At 38.1% G+C, this 25654-nt stretch overlaps 1 protein-coding gene across 1 annotated transcript; it reads left to right on the top strand.

Annotated features, from left to right (window-relative positions):
- Positions 1 to 801: 801 nt before the first annotated feature.
- Positions 802 to 24975, top strand: LOC117318779 (the record flags this gene model as incomplete). The annotated part of the gene is given in 11 exon segments (XM_033873731.1): positions 802 to 1175; positions 5011 to 5161; positions 5444 to 5565; positions 6435 to 6561; positions 9076 to 9212; positions 9731 to 9854; positions 16545 to 16678; positions 18446 to 18605; positions 19806 to 20007; positions 22457 to 22602; positions 24760 to 24975. Coding segments are annotated over 11 exon segments (1536 nt in total), but the record flags the coding sequence as incomplete, so codon positions are not given.
- Positions 24976 to 25654: the final 679 nt, after the last annotated feature.

Below are 25654 nucleotides of genomic sequence, written 5' to 3'. Positions count from 1 at the left end.
ATTTAGTAAGAAACATCCTTCAGGGAAGGGGAACAGATTTTGCATAAATGGTGACTCTGACCCCTAAAGGGCCAAAGGGGCGGGGCCTAATGGGGAAATAGAGGTAATTCCTTCAAATCGCTACTAGTCATAAAGTTATGAATGGATTTGAACCCAATTTGGTCAGAAACATTCTTATGTGAAGGGGAACAGATTTTGCATAAATGATGACTCTGACTCCCAAAAGACCAAAGGGGCGGGGCCTAATGGGGAAACAGAGGTAATATCTTTAAATCGCTACTTGTCATAAAGTTATGAATGGATTTGAACCCAATTTGGTTAAAAACATCATTTGGGGAAGGGGAACAGATTTTGCATAAATGGTGACTCTGACCCCCAAGGGGCCAAAGGGGGGCATGGCCCCATACGGGAAATAGAGGTAATTCCTTTAAATCGCTACTAGTCATAAAGTTATGAATGGATTTGAACCCAATTTGGTCAGAAACATTCTTGGGGGAAGGGGAACAGATTTTGCATAAATGGTGACTCTGACCCCCGAGGGGCAAAAGGGGTTGGGCCCCATATGGGAAATAGAGGTAATTCCTTTAAATCACTACTAGTCATAAAGTTATAAATGCATGTTGTAAACTCAGAGAGTCTGGACTTCATTATTTCGTTAAAGCAGTTTGGATCCCACCGCTATAACCATATATAGCATTGTTTGAGGTTAACAAACAAAAGGAATTGAACATGAACATTATTTTTACATTTGGTCAAATACAACCAGGTGAGCGATACAGGCCCCATTGGCCTCTTGTTTTTTGTTTATCTTGGCGGGTCGTAATGAAAGTAAGGAGAGCATATTGTAGTTGATTATCACCTAGCAGTTAAGTATGGTGTTCGTAGATAACCTTCTCACTGAGAAAGGGTGTAATCTGGGTTATAATTGAAGAATCTCAGTTAAAGGTAGAATTATCCTGGTTGTAATTGTTGTACAAGACTACATGTAACTCTTGTACAGATAATTATTGACAAGATGTATTTTTTTTATTTCATCATCAGCTTCTTGAAAAACAGGACGTTCTTCAGAGGCACTGGAAAACAGTTGGAGCCATAATTTGTAGTGACAAATTCATATTTGAGAAACAAGTCAGAAAGGCTCCACAAATTGTCAAACAAATGGTAGTCTGTATCCTGTAAGTGGTGATAACGCTATGTATATCATTGTTGTCTGTGTATCTTATATCTCATAAAAAAGGTAGAAATGTGGTACTTTCAAGGGGGAAATTGTTGAATTGCTTTTAACTAAAAGTAAGATTATCTAGAATCTGGGTTCTTAATGACCACTTTCATTTAATTAATTAATTAATAAAAGAGCCATTTTAAAAAACCTGAGTCATTGACAAACTTACTTTTACCTAGTAGATAGTTTTGACATAATTTCTCTCACAGGGACTTATTGACACATTCTTATGGTCCAGAATGAAAAAAGAACTAACCATACGGTCCGACCCCTACGTCACTTAATTATTATTGACAATAATAAGTGATCTGGTGGTCGGACCTTATAGTTAAATAATCATAAATAATCTGGGAGTCAGATCCTATAGTTATTAAATCAATAAAAAGTGATCTGGTTGTCAGACCCTATAGTTAATCAAAGATTCATGTAAGTGATCTGGTTGTCAGACCCTATAGTTAATCAAAGATAAGTGATCTGGAGGTCAGACTCTATAGTTAATCAAAGATAAGTGATTTGGAGGTCAGACCCTATAGTTAATCAAAGATAAGTGATTTGGAGGTAAGACCCTATAGTTAATCAAAGATAAGTGATCTGGGCCAGACCCTATAGTTAATCAAAGATAAGTGATTTGGAGGTCAGACCCTATAGTTAATCAAAGAAAAGTGATTTGGAGGTAAGACCCTATAGTTAATCAAAGATAAGTGATTTGGAGGTAAGACCCTAGTGTTAATCAAAGATAAGTGATTTGGAGGTCAGACCCTAGTGTTAATCAGTAATAAGTGATCTTTGTTTCGACTTTAGGGTTAACTTTTTTCATTCTAGGTCATAGGAATGTGTCATGGACCTGTGGTTTCTCCACTGTAGAATTACACACAACATATTATACAATTATTGTCTTTTGTGGAGGTGTACATGAGACTATACGGACCTGGTCAAGAATGTGTTCATCGAGGCTGCAGGTCCGTATAATCTTGTGTACACCGGACATAAAAGGCAATAACTGTTTTGTAATGTGGCCAACTAAAACAAATGCATAAAAAAAAATCCCAAGGCTCCTGTCCAAATCATGTTGACTAAAGTTTTCAAAGTCGGCATGTAGACTGTTCTTTGGCACTGAAATATGACCAGAATAGTTTTGATGGACCTGAAGTATTTTTCTGGCTGTTAACACGTCTTTTTTCTTCAAAATATCTTGTAATTCCTCTTCGTTTATTGTAGCGAAACGTTGTTGGAGTATCTCGTCTGCCATATTATAAACAAAGAGATGCCGAACAATCATTTGTTTCCACCATTCTGATTGGCTGTTGTCCAAAGTAACACTTTATGTGATTTGAGGCAAAGATTGCTGACCTGTTCTTGCTTTAAGTCGGATGCAGTTAACTTACCTGAACTGATCCTTAGATGGTCCTGTTTCAAGTTTTTAGAAATTTTAAGAAATTATTTATGCAATGGTGCGGCGTCCGGCTTCCGTCCGTCGTCCAGCGTCCGTCATTATTTTCTTTAAATTGCTACTAGTCCTAAAATATTGAATGGATTTTCACCAAATTTAATCAGGAACATCCTTGGGAAAAGGGAAACAGAGTTTGTATAAATTTTTACTCTGAACCCCCAGGGGCCTGAGGGGCGGGGCCAAATAGGGGAAATAGGGGTTAATCCTTTAAATCGCTACTAGTCATTAAGTTATGAATGAATTTGAACCAAATTTGGTCAGGAACATCCTTTAGAGAAGGGGAACCAAGTTTGTATAAAGTTTTACTCTTGACCCCCAGGGGTCTGAGGGGCAGGGCCTGATAGGGGAAATAGGGGTTAATCCTTTAAATCCCTACTAGTCATGAAGTTATGAATGAAATTGAACCAAATTTGGTAAGGAACATCCTTGGGGGCATCCTTGGGGAAGGGGAACAGAGTTTGAATAAATTTTTAATCGGAACCCCCAGGGGCCTGAGGGGCGGGGCCAAATAGGGGAAATAGAGATAAGTCTTTAAATCGCTGCTACTCTTAAGTTTTAAATGGATTTTAACCAAATTTGGTCAGGGACATCCATGGGAGAAGGAGAACGGAGTTTGTATAAATGTTTACTCTGAACCCCCAGGAGCCTTAGGGGTGGGCCCAATAGGGAAAATAGGGGTTAATCCTTGAAATCGCTATTAATCATATAGTTATGAATGGATTTTAACCAAATTTGGTCAGGAACATCCTTGGGGGAAGGAGGAAAGAGTTTGTATAAATTTTTACTTTGATCCCCCACGGGCCTGAGGGGCAAGGCCAAATAGAGGAAATAGAGATTAGTCTTTAAATCGCTGCAAGTTATAAAGTTTTGAATGGATTTTAACCAAATTTGGTCAGGAACTTCCTTGGGAGAGGGGGAACCGAGTTTGTATAAATTTTTACTCTGAACCCCAAGGGGCCTAAGGGGCGGGGTCCGATAGGGAAAATAGAGATTAATCCTTTAAATTGCTACTTAATAAGTCATAAAGTTATGAATGAATTTGAACCAAATTTTGTCAGAAACATCCTTGGGAGAAGGGGAACCGAGTTTGTATAAATTTTTACTCTGAACCCCCAGGGGCCTGAGGGGCGGGATACAATAGGGAAAATAGGGATTAATCCTTATATCCCTACTAGTCATAAAGTTTTGAATAAATTTAAACCAAATTTGGTCAGGAACATCCTTGGGGGAAGATGAACAGGGTTTGTATAAATTTTTGCTCTGAACCCCCAGGGGCCTCAGGGGTGGGGCCAAATAGGGGAAATAGAGAATAGTATTTAAATCGCTACTTCTCTTAAGTTTTAAATGGATTTTAACCAAATTTGGTCAGGGACATCCATTGGAGAAGGGGAACCGAGTTTGAATACATTTTTACTCTGAACCCCCAGGGGCCTTAGGGGCGGGCCCAATAGGGAAAATAGGGGTTAATCCTTGAAATCGCTATTAATCATAAAGTTATGAATGGATTTTAACCAAATTTGGTCAGGAACATCCTTGGGGAAGGAGGAAAGAGTTTGTATAAATTTTTACTTTGATCCCCCAGGGGCCTGAGGGGCAAGGCCAAATAGAGGAACCCCCAGGGGCCTGAGGGGCAAGGCCAAATAGAGGAACCCCCAGGGGCCTGAGGGGCAAGGCCAAATAGAGGAAATAGAGATTAGTCTTTTACTCTGTACCCCCAGGGGCCTGAGGGGCGGGGCCCGATAGGGGAAATAGAGGAAATTCCTTTAAATCACTAGTTAAGTCATAAAGTTATGAATGGATTTGAACCCAATTTGTCAGAAACATCCTTGGGGAAAGGGGAACAGATTTTGTATAAATGGTTACTGTGACCCTCCATCCTATATCCATGTATAGCATCGCTGGACGTTAAGGGATAAACATAAAAATAATCCGTAAGGTTTTTCAGTCCCTTAGAGAGTACATTTGTATATGTATTAACAAGTTGAACATGAATATTATTTTAACATTTGATCAAATCCGACCAGGTGAGCGATACAGTCCCCATTGGCCGCTTGTTTCTGGTTGGACCTAACTCAAAGATGGCCTCCATGGCAGCTATCTTAAAAAACACATTTTAAACCAGTATGCTGAAATTTGGTAGGAATGTTAAGGAAGGGGAGCCAACAAAGTGTTGTTGTTTTTAAGTGAAACTTAATTACCTGAGAAGGTCCTGACCAAGTGTTGTTATTTGTCCGGTAGGTCAGGAATCCAAGATGGCCATCATGGCCAACAGTACCACTATAGTTGCTATTGAGACTAAAAGTATGTATACTTAATAATACTACTGTTTCGATTGCAGGAAAAATGATTGGTTTGGTGATCTTGTTGATGATGTGCTGGATGTTTTCAAGAAATACTGTGTTACTAAAAGTGCATTACAACAGAATTACAAAGATGTAATAAATAGCATCAGATATCTACTTGATGAAACTCCCGAGGAGGTATACAATGTAAGTTTGTAATTTTGTTACTTTTCCTACAACAATAGGGGTTTGGGACTAATGTAATCACATTACATGGTACCAATGTCAGTTTATATCTGCTTATACATCAACATCAGCTGTCATTTAATTGTTTTAGGAACATTTTTTCAAGCAGTTTTGGATCAAGACTTTGTGTTGCCTATCTGGGTTTATTACAGAATAAATATGGTAAACAACTAGCAGTTTACCAGGAGGTGTCAATTCAGAAACACAAAATATTTGGAAAGCATTGTAAATTTTGTCTTCTAGAAACACCCTGAGATAGTGGACAAACTGGTACCAATAGTCACAGAACTTGTACATAGGGATGCTGAAAATATGGCTTGGGCTTATGGTTACATAGGAGTCATGACACCGAGGAGCACTGCTAAGTAAGTTATTGTCAATGGTGGCTAGGATGCACATTGGCAACACACTCACCTTTTACCTAGGTGACCAGAGTTTGATTCTCCTATCAGATGTGAAGTAGTGGCCATGCAGGGTTACCTCCTGGACAACATGGGTTTTCGCTGGACAACATAGATTTTTGCTGGACAACATAGATTTTTGCTGGACAACATGGGTTATTGCTGGACATCATGGGTTACCTGCTGGACAACATGGGTTTTCGCTGGACAACATGGGATTTTTACTGTACAACATGGGTTATTGCTGGACATCATGGATTACCTGCTGGACAACATGGGTTTTCGCTGGACAACATGGGTTTTTTTACTGTACAACATGGGTTATTGCTGGACATCATGGGTTACCTGCTGGACAACATGGGTTTTCGCTGGACAACATGGGTTTTCGCTGGACAACATGGGGTTTTTACTGTACCACATGGGTTTTCGCTGGACAACATGGGGTTTTTGCTGGACAACATTGGTTTTTGCTGGACAACATGGGTTTTTGTTGGTCAACATGGGTTTTTGCTGGACAACATTGGTTTTTCTCTGAGTACTTCGGTTTCCTTCCACAATAAGACCTTTGTGTACTTCCAACTGGGCCAACAAGAGGGATTAACATTAACTTGATGTAACATGTTTGAAAAATAATATTTTATCTTTTATGTGATTGTCTGCAAAAAACTATGTATTTTGATTTTATATCTAATGGCAATACCAGTAGTTGAAGATTTATATTTGACCATCTCATATAAAAGTGCCTTAATATTTGTTTGCATTTTGTGGCCCTGTGAGTTTACATTCGTGGTTTTGTTAACAATGTTTCTATAAGTAGTCTTGTCTTTTTGCAGGAAAGGAACTGAGCAAGCTTGGCTTAAGCTCATTAAAGCCCTTGCTAAATCAGGCACAGCTGATGGGCTGAGGAGATGCTACCATATCCTGGATGAGGGGAAATTCAAGAAGATTTGGAATTGGAATGTAAGGATTTTATTTTGTAGTGAATGTATCGAGTCATACAAACAAGTGGTAGTGAACCAGGACAAATGATTGTTACAGACATGTCTGAACTATATAGACGGGCGGTAGTGAACTAGGACAAATGATTGTTACAAACATGTCTGAACTATATAGACGGGCGGTAGTGAACCAGGACAAATGATTGTTACAAACATGTCTGAACTATATAGACGGGCGGTAGTGAACCAGGACAAATGATTGTTACAGACATGTCTGAACTATATAGACGGGCGGTAGTGAACCAGGACAAATGGTTTTTACAGACATGTCTGAACTATATAGACGGGCGGTAGTGAACCAGGACAAATGATTGTTACAGACATGTCTGAACTATATCGACGGGCGGTAGTGAACCAGGACAATTTATTGTTACGGACATGTCTGAACTATATAGACGGACGGTAGTGAACCAGGACAAATGATTGTTACAGACATGTCTGAACTATATAGACGGGCGGTAGTGAACTAGGACAAATGATTGTTACAGACATGTCTGAACTATATAGACGGACGGTAGTGAATCAGAACAAATGATTGTTACAGACATGTCTGAACTATATAGACGGGCGGTAGTGAACCAGAACAAATGATTGTTACAGACATGTCTGAACTATATAGACGGGCGGTAGTCAACCAGCACAAATGATTGTTACAAACATGTCATTGTCTGAACTATATAGACGGACGGTAGTGAACCAGGACAAATGATTGTTACAGACATGTCTGAACTATATAGACGGACGGTAGTGAACCAGGACAAATGATTGTTATAGACATGTCTGAACTATATAGACGGGCGGTAGTGAATCAGAACAAATGATTGTTACAGACATGTCTGAACTATATAGACGGGCGGTAGTGAATCAGAACAAATGATTGTTACAGACATGTCTGAACTATATAGACGGGCGGTAGTCAACCAGCACAAATGATTGTTACAAACATGTCATTGTCTGAACTATATAGACGGACGGTAGTGAACCAGGACAAATGATTGTTACAAACATGTCATTGTCTGAACTATATAGACGGACGGTAGTGAACCAGGACAAATGATTGTTACAGACATGTCTGAACTATATAGACGGACGGTAGTGAACCAGGACAAATGATTGTTATAGACATGTCTGAACTATATAGACGGGCGGTAGTGAACCAGGACAAATGCTTGTTACAAACCTGTCTGAACTATATAGACGGACGGTAGTGAACCAGGACAAATGATTGTTACAAACATGTCTGAACTATATAGACGGGCGGTAGATATATACCACAATATGTAGTTGGAAAGTTGTAATGACTGCTCTGTCACCTTCAGACAAATGACCAGATAGCAGAAATGTACACTTTGGTGTTACATGTATGTGAAAGAGATTTTAATAAAAATTCATAGGTCAAAAATGACAGAGCTAGTAGTCACCAAAATGTTTCATTCGAATCATACATTTTGGAATCGTAGTTGTATTCATAATTGTAGTTATTTGCTATGTTTGAAGCATTGTCGGTAGATACTAGATTTGGAAATTCATAAGTGTTAAAATATAGAATTAGTTGAAGGATCTTCAGTATTATAGGAGTTAATGTTCATTGACAGTTGTGTTACGTGTATCTTTGGTTAATCTTTGTTTAGCATGTCTGCATGCAATCATCTTGAAGTACTTAGTGAGAATATAAGGGAAGATAATATCCTCTTGACGCCAAGATCATGTGGCAACATGTACTCCTATTGAGATAGTTGGACATGTCTAGCTCCTCTTCTGATGTGTTTTATGGTTTGGCACATTGTCCTGACATTTCTTTTTTCACTGTAATTTAAGTCTCGGAGCCCAGGAAAAACTTAAATCAAAAGAAAAAAATTATCACTGAAAGTTCCACAAATACCTATAGAAATTCCTTGTTATTCCATAATCATCTCTTAAGTCAAAGAGAACAAAAGTCATAGGTTGTAAGAATGAAAATAGATGTACTGCATTGGTGACTGATACTGAGGCTGGACAAGATACCATGTGACTGGTCAAGGCTGAATTAACCAATCAAACGCTGAGCTATATACAAATGTATACTACTCGTCTATTGAAAAGAAAGGAAATGTACTGGCCCCAAACAGGGCAAATAAAGATTGATATTTCTCCAAACTACTGTTATAAACTAAGTATTACTGCTTAAACTTCAGTTGCTTTCTTGAAACATGAATGGCAAGTGAGCTGAGATGCTTACAATTGTACTATGACTTGGCATTAAAAAATACCTTTTCATTTGTGTTTGATTCAGTGAAATCTTTCTCTGTAATATTTGAAAGAAATTGGAGATTTATGAATATTTCAGTGACAAATGTGCTAAGAATTTTGATGATACTGGGGTCAGGATGTTGAACATATGGAAATATATTGTGTTTTTTTTTTAGTTTGGTTGGTTGTCTAGACATTTGTGCACTTCTTGTTCAATATGAATCCACAATATTTTTCTTCTTTCGAGCAAAATTTCCAACAAGCCGTGGACTTAATTCAATCCGCCAATGAAATCCACCTTTACCTGACCGGAAACGAGAAGACAGATGAAAAATTATTTGATGCCTGGGGGATAGTTATCCGCCGTCTTCTGGAACAGTTTAAGTATGTACTGTGTACATGGTACAAGATTCTTAAATAATTAAGTTTGTGGAATATTGATATCTGGGTCCAGTTGTTCAAACGTTGATTAGGCTAATCACAATTTAACAACAATATCAAAATTCTTATTTGGCAAATTTTTCTGAAACTGTAACACTCATCAGTCACTTTATACCTGCTTATTTTGAAGAAAATACACATATAGGATTTTAAGTAGAGAAGAAATGAGATTTTCTCTAATCAAGTAATTATTAAGGCTAATGACCATTTCAACAACTGGGCCCTTGTGCGCAACTTCAACAGAGCTTGCCTCAAATGAAATCTGAATCAGGCTAGCTGGTAATTTACTTTGACGAAACCATCCTGGGTCAAGGAATATATGAATTGTTCTTAAAAATCATGAGTAATATATGCCTCTTACAAAGCTGTTAACACTGAAGAGTTCTTATTTTCTCTATGGTTACAGGCAGGGATCTTTTGTTGCTCTGACTCATCTAGTTATCCTTATTGACTGTTTTTAGACTTGTTAAAATCCAACAGAAGATTCATGGGGAGGTTGCAGTACTAGCCATTACTATGATGGAGAAAAAGTCAAAAGAGCTGAATGGCTTTGTTGAAATATTCCTAGGATATATCACTCTTGTGGTAAGTACTGAAAACTTCTTCGTAGGGCAGGAATACATATACGTTTTAGCATCACTTGTCCTTTGGGAAAGTTTGTGTTCAAAAACTTCTTGCTGAAAGTTGTTTATAGTGGTTCATTTAAATTGAATAAGTAGCATCTTACATTACTCTAAGATAAAGGTAAAGATTTTGGTGGTCGAGTGGTAATCTTACATTACTCTAAGAAAAAGGTAAAGATTTTGGTGGTCGAGTGGTACAGTGGTTAAACACACTTGCTATTCACCTAGGCGACAAGGTTTGATTCTCCGATCGTACGTGAAAAGGGATGGGGTCACCTGCCCGACCACGTGGGTTTTGTCTGGGTACTCCCACAATAAGATCCTATATGCTTCTATCTGGGCCAACATGCATAATTAATATAAGTTAATAAAAATTGTTTTGCAATTGTTGTAATATAAATAAAAAATAAGAAAAAAAAGGTAAAGATTTGTACTTGCCTATCAGGCCATTGTTTGAAACCCTTGAAACCCTTACTCTACGATATTCAGCCAGTAGGTAGCAGGTATGGATGTTATTAAGGTTTGTCATATTAAGGAATTTTTTTCATCGTGAAGTCTTAATAGTTTTTAGCACACTGTCTGTCTGGTTTTAGCTTTTTCCTTTAAACAACTTCTTATCAATAACCATGAGGCACAGAGACTTAATATCGGACCTGTGGCATGATTGCGTGAAGTACAACCAAGTTTGTTTAAATGAATGACCTTGACCTACTTAGTAGATTCAAGGTCACAGGGGTCAAAAAGGCTAAAATCTTTAAATGACTTCTCAATATCCAAGAGGCACAGGGAGTTGATATTGAGTCTGTAGCATGCTTGGATGAAGGGGTAACAAGTTTGTTCAAATGAATGAGACCTGCATTCAAGGTCACTTCTTTTCAATAACCAAGAGGCTCAGGTAATTGATATTGTATCTGTAGCATGCAAGGGTGAATTAGGGCTACCAAGTCTGTTCAAATTATTGGTCTTTACCTACATTCAAGGTCGCGGGGTCAAACAGGCTAAAATCTTTAAACATTTTCTTCTCAATAATAAAGAGGCCTGGGGACTTGCTATTTGATCTGTAGCATGCTGGAGTAAAGGGCTATCAAGCTTGTTCATATAAAAGACCTTGAACTACATTCACGGTCACGAGGGTCAAATACGCTAAAATGTTTTAATTGACTTCTTCTTAATAACCAACAGACCCTTGAACCTGACAGTTGGTTTGTAGCATGCTGGGATGAAGGGCAACCAAGTAGATGACCTTCAAAGTCACAGGGGTTGAATATGCTTAAACATGTAAACAATTTCTTCTTGTTAGGTCATTTGACCCGAAGGGTCGGGAAGACCTATTGTCACCATACTCCCTTAATCGTTCATCCGCTGTTTGCTGTGAGCCATCAGCCGTGCGTCGTCTGCCATTCATTTCACTTATCAAAATTCTCTTCATGTTCAGAATACCTTCCGCTGCCTCACTCCCTCCCAGTGGATCCAACTTCCCTGCTGCCTCATGCTAACTGCCCTCACCTGCCTAGCCTCCTCATCCATCACTCTGACCTCTGCCTGAACTAGATCCCTTTGTTCCCACTGATTAGCAACATTCCACCTTGGTCTTGTGATGTTTTCTTGATCAAGTTGCCCTGATGCCACTGATGATTATCTGGGTAAGTACGCTGGTCGGTTCCACGCATCCAGATACTCGGGGTATACCTCCCTTCTGCACTGAGATGTCTGTGTACTTGTTGTCCAACATGAACATTTTCATTCTCGTTGCTGGTATAAAGCACCCCTCTGCGGTATTCCAGCTGTCTGCCAATTGCCCTCTCCTCCAAACCCTCTGTAGTAGATTCCATAACCTCCTTAACAGTCAAGGACAGAATTCTTAGAATTCTCTGCCAGGTCTTCTCCTGTCTTTGGATCACAGTGGGTGGTACTAAGATGCTCCCCCACTACCTCCTTTGCACAGTCCAATTGTCTAGACCCCTTACTCCCTAAAAGTTTCTTCACAAACTGGAAAGGGTTTGCTACAAAATTCGCTCTCTTCCTGCTCCTCTCATTGCGAGTCCGTCTGTTGGTTTCTGCTCTTCTCAGTGTTTGGAGTCTTTCCAGGCGGGGGTACTCCCTCAACTCTCTGATTGGCTGTTTCCTAGCATCTGTTCCTTCCCTATATTGCTTCTTAAGCTGTTACAGCTCCTTCCTAATGTTAGCAATTTCTGTCCCTCTCTTATTTCCCTTAGTATTTCCTTTATCCTTCCATTCTTCTCTTCTATGCCAAACCTCTCTAACCCCATGTTGTAAATGCACGTGGACATTCCTTTCATTTTCTTGTCTTTGTTGCAGGCAAGCACTGCCTCTAGAATGTTATCCATGTCCACATCAAAATACTTCCACTCTGGCCTGCTAGAGTTTGTAGGCCACTTCAATCTCCTTCTTCCTTCTTCTCCTTACCCTGTTGGATCCCCTGCTGTTTCTCTATGCATATCTTCTCCTTCTGTTGCTTGGAGGCTGTAGTCACTGTGGTTGTATCCTCCTCCGTCTCACCAGATTGCTCTGTGCGTTGCACCTGGTTGAGAAATTTGAGCACAGCCCATCTTTGTGCGGTGAATCTTCAATCCTCTCTCATTCTTGCAGGTCTTTTAGCAACTTGATGTACTCCCCTATCTTCAGTTGTTCTGGCTCATGTCCGTCATCTGGCCTTGTGTCGTTTCCAAAGTCTGTCCAATGGGTCGCTTATCCTCCCCCATGTATAGTACTATGGCCTATTGATGTCACATGACCGTTAAGGCCTATCGGCCTCTTGTATTTATTTGAAGTAGTGTTTAATGGTTTGATACTCAAAATTTGTAATTAATCTAATTTTGGTATCAATATTTTGTGAAGTTAAATATAACTGTTTCTCTCATTTCTACGAGTATATAAATACTGGTCTGTCTAGGGCAATACATCTATGATCACTCTAGTTGTATTACATATCTACCCATGCAATAGTACAGCCACGTGCGCGCAGTTGGTGTGATACTGTCATCTACGTTGTTTACAATCTGAAGACGAGGAATTTCAAAATGTAGAAGTGGATGTTCAGAAGTTTATTGACGGAAATGAAAACAAAAACACACAGGTGAAAACGTTAGGGAATAACTTAAAACTCCTTGGAGAATTCCTGTATACCAAATATAACGATCGGTGATTGTTCCATTGTATACCTGCAAATGAGTTGGACACCTACCTGTTAAGTTTTGTTGTGTCAGTGAGAACCAAAGATCACAAAGAATATGAACCAAGTACCCTTCGTGGCATGATAGGAAGTTTTGATAGACATCTGTGTTAACAGGGCTATATGGTATCAGTATCATTTGGGGAAGTGTTGAATTTTCAAAAACCTGAGATGCCTTGAAAGCTAAACAACACGATTTAAAGGGGCAAGGAAAAGATTCTAAGCCAATGAGAGCAGATCCTTTATATGACTCTGACAGTCAAAAGCGATATCAATCACGACAACTTGGAAATGTTAACCCGACAACTATCATTAATACGCTCTTGTACAGCAACACACTAGACTTCGGTATGAGGGGTTGTTCTACGGAACACAGAGCTATGTGTTGGGGAGATGTTATATTGAAACATGATGGATGACAGTCTTGGATTTAGACTACCCAGAATACCACGAACGGTTAACAAAAACAAGAAAAGGTGAAGACTTCTGTACAATTCATGCATGCCCCCCACAGATCGATGTATATAGTAATCCGAGAGATCCAGAAAGATGCCCCATACAGCTTTACATGTTTTACCAAGTAAAACGCCCCGGAGACTATAGTAACCCTGATGATCCTTTCTATCTTGCTATAATTACCCATGAAAAAAACCTTTTGTTCAAGATAAATGGTTTCTTTGGAGTCCGATTGGAAAAAGCAAACTCTCTACAATTATGAAAACGATGGCAAAAAAGCAGACTTATCAGGGAAAAGGCTGACAAACACCATTGTACGAAAAACACTTGTTCAAAAGACGACAGACAACAATGTACCTGACAATCGGCAGACATACGTGACAGAACACAAGAATCCTCAATCCCTGAATAACTACAGATCTTTGAATGATCAGCATAAATTTGCCATTTCCAGCATGTTGTCCAACACTTGGAATGACAGATCAAACAAAACCAATCTGTCCTCCAGCAACATGCACAGTAACATGACCAGCAATGAATCCAGTAGGATATCCCAATGCTGATCACAGTGTCATTCCTACCGAGGATCAACCTAATGTTACATCAGTAATCTCGTCATCTTTGCCTCAATTGGTGTTCTCCCGAACATCAAATAACGCTTGTTCTCATATGGAATCACTGTTTGCTTGATCCTTCATTCAAAACTGTCACATAAATATTCATATTTCGGGTAGCAGTGTGCTTTGTCCACGTGTGAATGTGATTGAAACCGACAGCGAATAGGCCTAACAGTTTTATTAGCTCAGCTGGCCCGAAGGGTCGGTGAGCTTATGGCATGGCGCGTCGTCCGTCGTCTGTCGTCCGTCCGTCGTCCGTCCGTCAACTTTTCCTTTAAATCGCTACTAGTCCTAAACTACTCAGTGGATTTTGACCAAATTTGGTCTGAAGCATCCTTGTGTGAAGGGGAAACGATTTTGTATAAACGGTGGGTCTGGCTCCCCAGGGGCCTTAGGAGCGGGGCCCAATAGGGGAAATATAGCAAATTCTTTAAAATCCCTCTTCTGTAGAAATGAAGGGATTTGATTCATATTTGGTCTGAAGCATCCATGGGTGAAGGGGAACCAATTTTGTATAAACGGTGGGTCTGGACCCCCAGTGGTTCTGGGGGGTGGGGCCCAATAGGGGAAATATAGCAAATTCTTTGAAATCCTTCTTCTGCAGAAATAAAGGGATTTGATCCATGTTTCGTCTGAAGCATCCTTGGGTGAAGGGGAACCGATTTTGTATAAACGGTGGGTCTGGCCTCCCAGGGCCTGAGGGGCGGGGCCCAATAGGGGAAAAATTGCAAATTCTTTGAAATCCTTCTTCTTCTGTAGGAATAAAGGGATTTGATCCATACTTGTTCTGAAACATTCTTGTGTGAAGGGGAACCAATTTTGTATAAATGGTGGGTCTGACCCCCAAGGGGCCTGAGGGGCGGGGCCCAATAGGGGAAATGAAGGCAATTCATTTAAATTGCTACTAGTCATAAAGTTATGAATGGATTTGAACCCAATTTGGTCAGAAACATTCTTGAGGGAAGGGGAACAGATTTTTTATAAATGGTGACTCTGACCCCGGAGGGGCCAAAGGGGCGGGGCTCCATAGGGGAAATAGAGGTAATTCCTTTAAATCGCTACTTCTCATAAAGTTATCAATGGATTTGAACCCAATTTGGTCAGAAACATTCTTGGCGGAAGGGGAACAGATTTTCATTAATGGTGACTCTGACTCAGGAGGGGGCCAAAGGGGCGGGGCTCGATAGGGGAAATAGAGGTTATTCCTTTAAATCGCTAATTGTCATAAAGTTATTAATGGATTTGAACCCAATTTGGTCAGAAACATTCTTAAGGGAAGGGGATCAGATTTTGCATAAATGGTGACTCTGACCTTCGAGGGGCCAAAGGGGTGGGGCCCAATAGGGGAATTAGAGGGAATTCCTTTAAATCGCTACTTGTTATAAAGTTATGAATGGATTTGAACCCAATTTGGTCAGAAACATCATTGGGGGAAGGGGAACAGAATTTGCATACATGGTGACTCCGACCCCCGAGGGGCCAAAGGGGCAGGGCCCCATAGGGGAAATAGAGCTAATTCCTTTAAATCGCTTCTAGTCATAAAGTTATGGAATGGATGTTCTAAAATCAATCCTTGAAGTCTTTTAGACCCTTAGAGAGTCTGGACTTCGTCAGTTGGGATCCCTACACAATAACTATATATAGCATTGTTTGAGATTGACAAATAAAACGAATTAAACATGAAGATTATTTTGACATTTGGTCTAATCCAACCAGGTGAGCGATACAGGTCCCACGGGCCACTTGTTCAAACTTACACGCGTGTCACACTACTGTCATAGTTTTACAAATGTTCACATTACAATGATATTTATATATCAGTTTGTGTTTCCTTATCATCAAGTTGATATGTCAATATCATAACTCTTACCTAAAAAAATAGTTCACATGCACCGGTGTCGAGACACAGTGAAGAGACCTTTTCACATTCAAGCATCACTTGTAAATGTCATCAACGACCAGCTGATAGTATGTGTACACATATAAATGTTTCCAGTGGCTGTACATCGCTTATGGTAAATTTTAATTTTGGTATGGAGAATTCATTTTTTTTTGCATCGTTTTGTCTGTTAATTGTCTAATAAAAAAAATACGGTTTTTACCAATATGGCATCATCAATGCTTCATTGTTGATGTATGAAGATAATTTTTTCAGTGTTTTAGAAAAGGAAATGAGAGATAAATACATATGTTGGGATGTAGGATAGGGATTTTCCACCGCTGAGATCATTAAATGTTGTAAAAATCCTCTGCAAGCCTAGGGGTTTGCAAAATTGTATGACCCCTCGGATGGGATATCCCTATCCTACATCCTAAAGTAAATTGTAAGAGTCTTATAGTCTAGCTTATCAAATGTTAAATATTTAATTGGTTTTGTGATTTTCAGGATAACAGAGATGTCATTCCAGGCTTGATCAGGAGATTTTCGATGCTGGTTTTCGACATTGATTATATGTGGGACCACCCTGACACAAAGAGATGTGGACGCTCTTTCATCCAGGCTGTCTTGAATGCCTACAGGTATAAAATATATCATGACAATTGTGTGCTCGATTAAAATTTGTGTCAGTTTATTGCAATTAAACTACTGATACCATACATATACTATTGGTAACACTTTAAAGGTGTTACCATCCGGGATTATGTATTCATAATCGATCCGCATGATACAATTTGAGGCTCTTCAAAATTGACATATATTTAATGTATAATTGTTAACTTCTTGGAATATCCTTGGGGAGAGGGTGATAATTGCAAATGTCAAGGTTCTGATAAAAATATTAAAATTCGTTTGACCAACTAAAATATGTGAACCTGTTCTTTCTGCTGAACTTAAAAGAATTTCTGAAAGGTATTGAAAAGAATTTTTAAAATATCACCAATAAAGTTTTACTGCCAATTCATGTATATATTTAGAGTGTAGCCTGGTTGTGTGAAATGTACCACATGGACGACTTTAATATTATTTAGGGTTTAATCAGAAGGACTTTCGATGTACAAATATGACATGTATATTAAACGTGTACAGTGGAGATGGACATATCATTGACATAAATATTTGAGATGATTACATGTACAAATTTAGGATCCTCGTAGTATTAACATATCACAATCATTATTAACGGATAACAGTCATAGTGATAAGACTTACCAGCGAGGGATGAATTGTGCAATCATGTTGTACACTTGAGTGTCATGCCTGGAATGATAATGGAAAGTATATGCTGGTGCAGGATATTGATAAGTGTTTAGCATGCGCACACACTCACCTGCTCACAAAAACAACTTATCAGGATAACTGCCCTCACTTACATTGCATTCCAATGTTTAATGTAATATGAGGCGTGGAAACTGTCACCTGTTGGTCAGTTAACCTTGAACCATGTTATTTTGTAACATAACAACAAATGCCATGTGTATATCCAATATGGTTACAAGAGTTACTGTAATACATTGGGATTCTTCCTTCTTGATATATTGAGAGCTAACAGTATTTCAATGAATGTGCTGCAATAGGATTAGCTGATGTTTTTGGGTGATATTACTGACAGAGGGAGTATAAGGTTGACAGATCTAGAGGGTGTATAAGGTTGACAGAGGGAGTATAAGGTTGACGGAGTGAGTATAATTAAAGGTTGACAGAGGGAGTATAAGGTTGACAGAGGGAGTATAAGGTTGACAGAGGGAGTATAAGGTTGACAGAGGGCGTATAAGGCTGACAGGAAGTATAAGGTTGACAGAGGGAGTATAAGGTTGACAGAGGGAGTATAAGGTTGACAGAGGGAGTATAAGGTTGACAGAGGGAGCATAAGGTTGACAGAGGAATTATAAGGTTGACAGAGGGCGTATAAGGTTGACAGAGGGAGTATAAGGTTGACAAATCTAGAGGGTGTATAAGGTTGACAGAGTAAGTATAAGGTTGACAGTGAGTATAAGGTTGACAGAGTGAGTATAAGGTTGACAGAGGGCGTATAAGGTTGACAGAGGGAGTATAAGGTTGACAGAGGGATTATAAGGTTGACAGAGGGAGTATAAGGTTGACAGAGGGAGTATAAGGTTGACGGAGGGAGTATAAGGTTGACAGAGGGAGTATAAGGTTGACAGAGGAAGTATAAGGTTGACGGAGGGAGTATAAGGTTCCAATCAGTTTACCATGTATAACTTTACTGCAGTAACTAAAGCCCATTCTCAAAATGATTTGCTGCCTAAACTAATAAAGTGTTTAAATATCATGTGGAGCTGTCGTTATTAGTTCAATAAGACAACTGACAATATTTATTATTTCAGTACTGGACAAGACATACCTGACGGAGTCAACAAAACCTTCATACGGATGTTTATATGGACGATGCAGACAGAGGGTTTGGAGTACATGGATTTACAAAACGGGACCGGAACATTTTATTGTCTTGTAGCTTCACAGTTCTTGAGGGAATTTGCAAGCAAGGTACACATTTTAGTGGGATATTGGAAGACATATAAATGTAAATAAAGTTTTAACAACATTTTTTATCAACACCAGCATGAAGGTAATGTTATATTAACCTAGAAATAGATTAATGAAACAAGTTTTGAGTTACGAGCCTTTGCAAGCAAAAATGAAATATTTCAAACAATTATATTATGGATCATAAATCTATTATGAAGGGAATCTCATGACAGATTCTTTTCATCATATGACATTTTTCTCTTTGCAATCACAAGCTGATTTCAAATGTTGCAACCAAAACACCCAATCTCTCAAAGCAGGTCAATTTTGAATATACTGGTGAGGGAAGAAATAGTCCTACACATACGTACAATTTACTCTTAAAATTTAATTTAAATACAGACCTTACAACAAGCTTCAAAACAAGATTTCATACTAAGTGTTTTTGTTTGCTTGTTTGTTTACAAAATCATTGATATCATTGTTGTCAATGCGAATATGTCTGCCCTGCCCCTGGGGTGACCTGATATGTCATCTGCTTGTTTACACAGGCAGACCTTCAACTGTATCTAGAATAAGCTGATTGACTATTTAATCAAACTTGAAATTGATTTCTTCAATTTCAACAGTGTACTCATGGTTTTCCAGTAGCGTCTTTATAAGGCTCTTGCCTTAGTTGTTAATTTTCACTTCATCTCCTTCATCTTTTAAACATTGTCATTATACTTTAAGCCTAGCAGTCATCACTTTTTACGCTTCGTAGTAAAAAGAAGTACGACGTTCCCACACGTATAAATACAGTTCACATAGAATTAGCCAATCAGCATAGCGGGAGGTGTTATTACACATATGAAATAAAAAAAAATACGTACTGGCTTTAATACACAGTATATCAAGGTAGTAATATGATAAATTGGTTTACAATAACTGAAAACTTTGTCAGTTACAACTTTCTGTGTCACTACTTTTAAAGGTCAGAACTGCACCAGCGGGGCCAATAAGCAATTGATAAATTGCAGTGCTAGTGTAAGGCATAAATTTCGTTTCTATTTTTTTTTTATGAAAACTGGTTGATGGATGTGTTCCACCAGATATAATGATGTTATATATCTGTATTTGACATCTAGTAGGTCAGTATCTAGAATTTGAGTTTCATGTGATATCTAGTAGGTCAGTATCTAGAATGTGAGTTTCATCAATAAATGTTTATCCTTCTAGCATATCGATCATCATAATGCTGAAGTTTGCAAACCACTGATTCCAGCCTTATTTAATCAAATGGAACATGAGGAGAAAAATCTAGTAGATGCTAGTCGCGCTGTAATTGGGAGAATTGGTGCAAGTGCGCCCAACCTTTTGAAAGGACATTTGAGCTCTCTTGTTGCTTGGTGCAAATGCACAGGTTCCATGAATTCTTTTGGTAAGTACTGTTGCCTTATTGAACATATACGTTTCCTATTGATCCAAGAACTCAGATGAACATTACATTCAGCCAGATATTTCTTTGAAAACTTATTAGGGCCCCGTATTGAAGATACAGGTACCCTATATTAATCACTGACTGTCTGTCTTTCTGTCCATTCAAAAATGATTTTAATCCTTGCTAGAACTTTGGTATTTATTGTCTGATTCACATAAAACTTGGTTAAGATGTTCATTTCACAAAAATGCACACTTTAACTTAATAAACAGTCAAGATCAGAGTTAACTGACGAAAGGTCAAGGTCACAGACAAAGGTCAACATCAAATATAGCGTGATCACTAATGGACATGTTGTGATGACATGATGGAACAAAGTTGTTCACAATTAAATAAGGAGTTTACTTACCAATGATCAGGGTCATCAATTCAAGGTCGCTTGGTCAATGTGAAGGTCAATATTTGTGTCGCCTGAAAAAGGCAACATATAGGTATCACAATGTCGCCGTCGGCGTCGTTGTCTGCACAATGTTTTCCGCGCGATATCTTGAGTTCCATTTGGCCAATCAAACTCAAACTTCATACAGTGCTTGGGATTGCTTTTCAGGTTTGAAGGTCAAAGGTCAAAGTCAATGTTACTATAAATAGAAAATTTGTTTCCATGTGATATCTTGAGTTATCCTTAGCCAATCAGGCTCAAACTTCATACAGTGCTTCTTTACCAAAAGTGCTTGCTTAGATTGCTTTTCAGGTTCAAAGGGCAATGGTCATGGTAACTATAAATAAAAAGTCCACACAATGGTTTCCGTGCGATAACTTGAGTTCCCCTGGGCCAATCAAACTCAAACTTCATATAGTACTTTCTTATCAAAAGTGTTTCCTTAGGATTGTTTTCATGTTCAAAGGTCAAAGGTCAAGGTCAATGTTACTATTAATAGAATATTGGTTTTTATGCAATAACTTGAGTTCCCTTGGGCCTATCAAACTCAAACTTTGTAAGTGCTTCCTTATCAAAACTGTTTGCTTAGATTGCTTTTCAGATTCAAAGGTCAAAGGCCATTGTTACTATAAATAGAAAATAGGTTTGCTTGCAATAACTTGATATCCCTTGGGCCAATCAAACACAAATTTGATGCATTGCTTTCTTACAGGAAGTGCTTGCTTGTTTAAAATTCATCTCCTAGCTTGCTGCATTTTAGTTTATTTTTTCACTAAGGAACATTTTGTTGTGGAACTATGAAGCAGTATTTGCCAAATTATATGTTTTTCTCTGATGGACATTTTTGTTAAGATATTATGAAGCAAAGTTAAGGTAGAATTAAACAAGGAGTCAGCTGTCAGGTTTGATGGGTCAGAGGGCATAGTCATAATTTGTAACTTTTCACTGATAAACATTTTTTTAAGACATTATTAAGCAAAGTTATACAAGGAGTTGGCTGACCAAAATTCAAGGTACAGTAGTAATGGTGTCATAGGTCATTGTATTTATAGGTCACATTTTGTATCTTTTCTCTGATGAACAGATTGTTATGAAACAAAGTTGGTCAAAGTTAAGCAGGTAGTCAGCTGACTAATGGTCAAGGTCATTGGGTAAAATGTCAAGGGCACCTTTTGTATCTTTTTGTAAATGAATATTTTGTTAATGTCACTGGGTCAGAAGCCAATGTCACATTTTGTTTTGGTTTTCACTGACTAACATTTTTTAGGAAATTGTGAATTAAAGTTGTTAGGAATTTAAACAAGGAGTTCTCTCCTCTTGCCAAATGTCAAGATCATTTTTTTCAAAGCTCAAAGTTCACTTTTGTATCTTTTCATTAATAAAGATTGCCCTTGCCACATGATGATAGAACATTTGCTGACCTCTCAGTGCCCTAGCTTTATTTTAAGTTTGATGTAGAAAAAAAGGCTGATGGTTAAAGTTTTGTGTTAATATTTCTTATTCACATAAAGTTCTTTTAGATATCTCTCAAATTTCATATGTTTGTTCTCCTTGTCTCAAGATTCATATGTAGGTTGCTCTTGGGCCCTTATATTGTCCCTATTTGATTTTGAGTATGATCCAGAAAGCTAAATTGCTGTTTAGCATTGCTGTTTCTAATTCGCTGAAAATTCTTCTCTTAGATGTTTCTTATATTCCATATGAAGGCTTCCTTGTTATTGAATGATTAAAATAGAGAAAAATCATACATAGAACAAACAAAAATAATTCAGTGATGGACCCTCTTGGATCTCTTGTTATATTTCTAGTCATGTTGAAATTCAAAATGGCTCTAATATGCAATTATGTATCACATTGAAAAAACGTGATGAGAATGAGTATAGCCTCAAGCCAACGATGATATTGATAATTGCAAGGTATGGTCCCAGACTGATAACTAACTTCTATTTGCTGTTGTTTTTTGCTAGAAATCTATTAGACACATTATCTGAATGTGTTATCTTTTCTAAGGTGCCATATATAAGCCGTATGAGGAGAGTGATGGATTCACAAAGCAGGAATTCAAAGATATCATGGAAGCAATAGAAGGAAATGCAGAAGGAGATTTTAACTTAGAGCCTTTGTTGCTAAAACCAATGGCTGTGAAACAAGGGGAGGTAAGGCAGACTGTTATTTTGGTTCACTTTATGTAGCTCAAAATTTGTATATCTAATATCTTGTGTGACGTTTATATAATCCAACTTAGGTTAACAATGTTATAGGGAACAACCAACCAATTGAAAAATATTTTTTTGAAACATCCCCTGTGTATAGAAAGTTGAGCCAAGGATAAAATGTCTGGCAGCCACTGATTGGCCAGTATGTTATGAAGTGAGAAAATAGATATGTAGCCTGATAGGTAACTATCAATAAGAAATGTTGATATAAATTTCGAAAGTCCGATTGATTTTTTTCCCAAAAGTTCAGGTAATAATAATTAACAGGTAAACATTTAAGATTTTTGAGAATTTTTACTGCGAAATTCACCCATTTTCAAAATGGCTACCCTGGAGAAAATTTGAGCTGAAGGACCCCCTTTTTTTTGGATTAAGTGTTATATTAGACACTAAACTTTTGTTATAAACCATAATTGTCATTTTGAATTCAAGAATTTGAATGAAATACTCCAAAACGTTAACACTAAAGTCTATGGGAAAACAATTGGTTGGTTGGTCCCTATAGCGAGCTACCGCATATGACATTTTGTGCCCTCCAGCATCCCTGGAAACCAGATGATGGGACCGACTAGCACATTATCGGATGGGATTCTCATCTTGGAGGCATTGTAGCCGAATTTAGAGTGGAATTTAGATCCAGGGGGGATTGATAATGAAAATATGACCCATGTAGAGTTTTAAGGAGGACCATAGACCAGGGAAGATACGGACATACATTTTGTATTTCAATGGTAGCGGTATATAGCGTGGCTCGGGGGCTGGTGGTATGTCTGGTTGTTCTGTTGTCACTACCCCGATTCAGTATTCGGTGATGTGTTTGGTTGTTCTGTTGTCAATACCCCAGTTCAGTGTTTGGTGATATATCTGGTTGTTTTGTTGTCACTAGCCCGGTTCAATGTCCTGTATCTGTGTTTTGACTCTTTTATCTAAATAATGGCTCTATTCCTGATTTTTTTTTCTCGTCCGGCCTTTTTTTTCTTCATTTTTTACAAAACGTCCAGAAATTAGGGGGTGGAGGAGATTACATTGAGTTAACTCCCCCTGATCTTTATTCTATATCTTATTTCTTTATATTTCTGAGTAACACTATATCTATACTTGGCTATTAACCAAAAGCCATCACTTTAAATTCAAAGCTTATAAAGATATTAAAATTAACATTTCAAAATTAATTCAATTTTAATGTCGTTTTCTCTTAAGAATTTCATCTCCAGTACCAATAGAAGAATTAACCTACCAGCCTAAGACTTGTAGTCAGGCACTGCATATTTTGATAGCATATCCTATGGTTCTATCCTGTTCCAGAAAAGTTATATTTGAAAAATGTGAAAGATGCTATAGGGAACAACCAACCAATTGAAAAAAAAAATATTTTTGAAACAGCCCTTGTGTATAGAAAGTTGAGCCAAGGATAAAATGTCTGGCAGCCACTGATTGGCCAGTATGTTATGAAGTGAGAAAAAAGATATGTAGCCTGATAGGTAACTATCAATAAGAAATGTTGATACAAATTTCGTAAGTCCGATTGATTTTTTTCCCAAAAGTTCAGGTAATAATAATTAACAGGTAAACATTTAAGATTTTTGAGAATTTTTACTGCGAAATTCATCCATTTTCAAAATGGCTACCATGGAGAAAATTTGAGCTGAAGAACCCAACTTTTTTTTGGATTAAGTGTTATATTAGACCCTAAACTTTTGTTATAAACCATAATTGTCATATTGAATTCAGGAATTTGAATGAAATACTCCAAAACGTTAACACTAAAGTCTATGGGAAAACAATTGGTTGGTTGGTCCCTTATAAGACAGGTCAGAGACTAAAGAGGACACCAGTTAATGGAATGGGCAAGAACTAAGAGACAATATGCGCATAATATAGTATAGGTATAATTGCATAGTGAGGAACAAAGCATAGGTATGAAAGGTCACAAGGACAAAGGACATGTAGATTGGGATAATGATATTGATAAGGGAGAGGTATTGTCAGAAGCCAAGTGATTATTGTTTGGGTTAGATGATGATGGTTACGTCAATGCACCATTCTAGCTCTTCACCCGAATACCATGGTAACTTTTATTTTTTTCTGTCACTCTAGCTCTTTACTCAACACCATGTTGACTTTTTGATCAGCATGATGGGAAAGCAGTACGCTAGGTACTACATGCTACAGATTTTGGGTGAACTTATACCAAAACAACCGAAACTGTTTGGAGATAGACTGATCAAAGATGTTCTACAAAATCCAGAAATAGAACCCGCACACTCGACAGGTATTCAGATGATAGCTGTCAACCTCGGACTGACAAACCAGGTATGTTTTGATCTGCTTGATTGATTTAAACAAATCATTAAATTATTTGTTCAATCTTCCTAATAAATGGGATTTAGATAACACAACTTAGAAACCCCTTGTCCCAAATCTCACCTGCCCGAATGAATGACCTTGACCTACATTCAGTCTTCTTCATATCAAAGAGGCCCAGGGACTTGATAATGGGCCTGTAGCATAAATTGAGTGAAGGGCTACCAAGTATGTTCAAGTGCATGAGCTTGACTTACATTCAAGGTCACAGGGATCAAATATGTTAAAAACATTTAGATGACTTCTCAATTATCAAAGGGTCCTAGGAGGTGCTATTTGACCTCTATTATGCTTGCATAAAGTGCTTTTAAGTTTGTTCAAATGAATGAATTTGACTTATATTCAAGGGCACAGGGATCAGAACGACTTCCCAATACCAAAGAGGCCCAGGGACTTGATTTTGTACATATAGCATGCTTTGGTGAAGGGCTACCGAGTTTGTTCAAATGAATGACCTTGACCTTTATGCAAGGTGACTGGGGTCAAATATGTTGAAATCTTTAAACAATGATTTCTTGATAGCCAAGAGACTCCGACGACCTGATATTTGTTCAATAGTGTGCTGAAGGCTTAAAAAATTACTTACATGAATAAACCTAGCTAGCACTAGTTAGTATCTGCATATGAT

The sequence above is a fragment of the Pecten maximus genome, unplaced genomic scaffold, assembly GCF_902652985.1.
Source record: "Pecten maximus unplaced genomic scaffold, xPecMax1.1, whole genome shotgun sequence".
Taxonomy (NCBI): domain Eukaryota; kingdom Metazoa; phylum Mollusca; class Bivalvia; order Pectinida; family Pectinidae; genus Pecten; species Pecten maximus.
The sequence above is the reverse complement of the archived record's forward strand: the minus strand, read 5'-3'. Positions and strand labels throughout refer to the sequence as shown.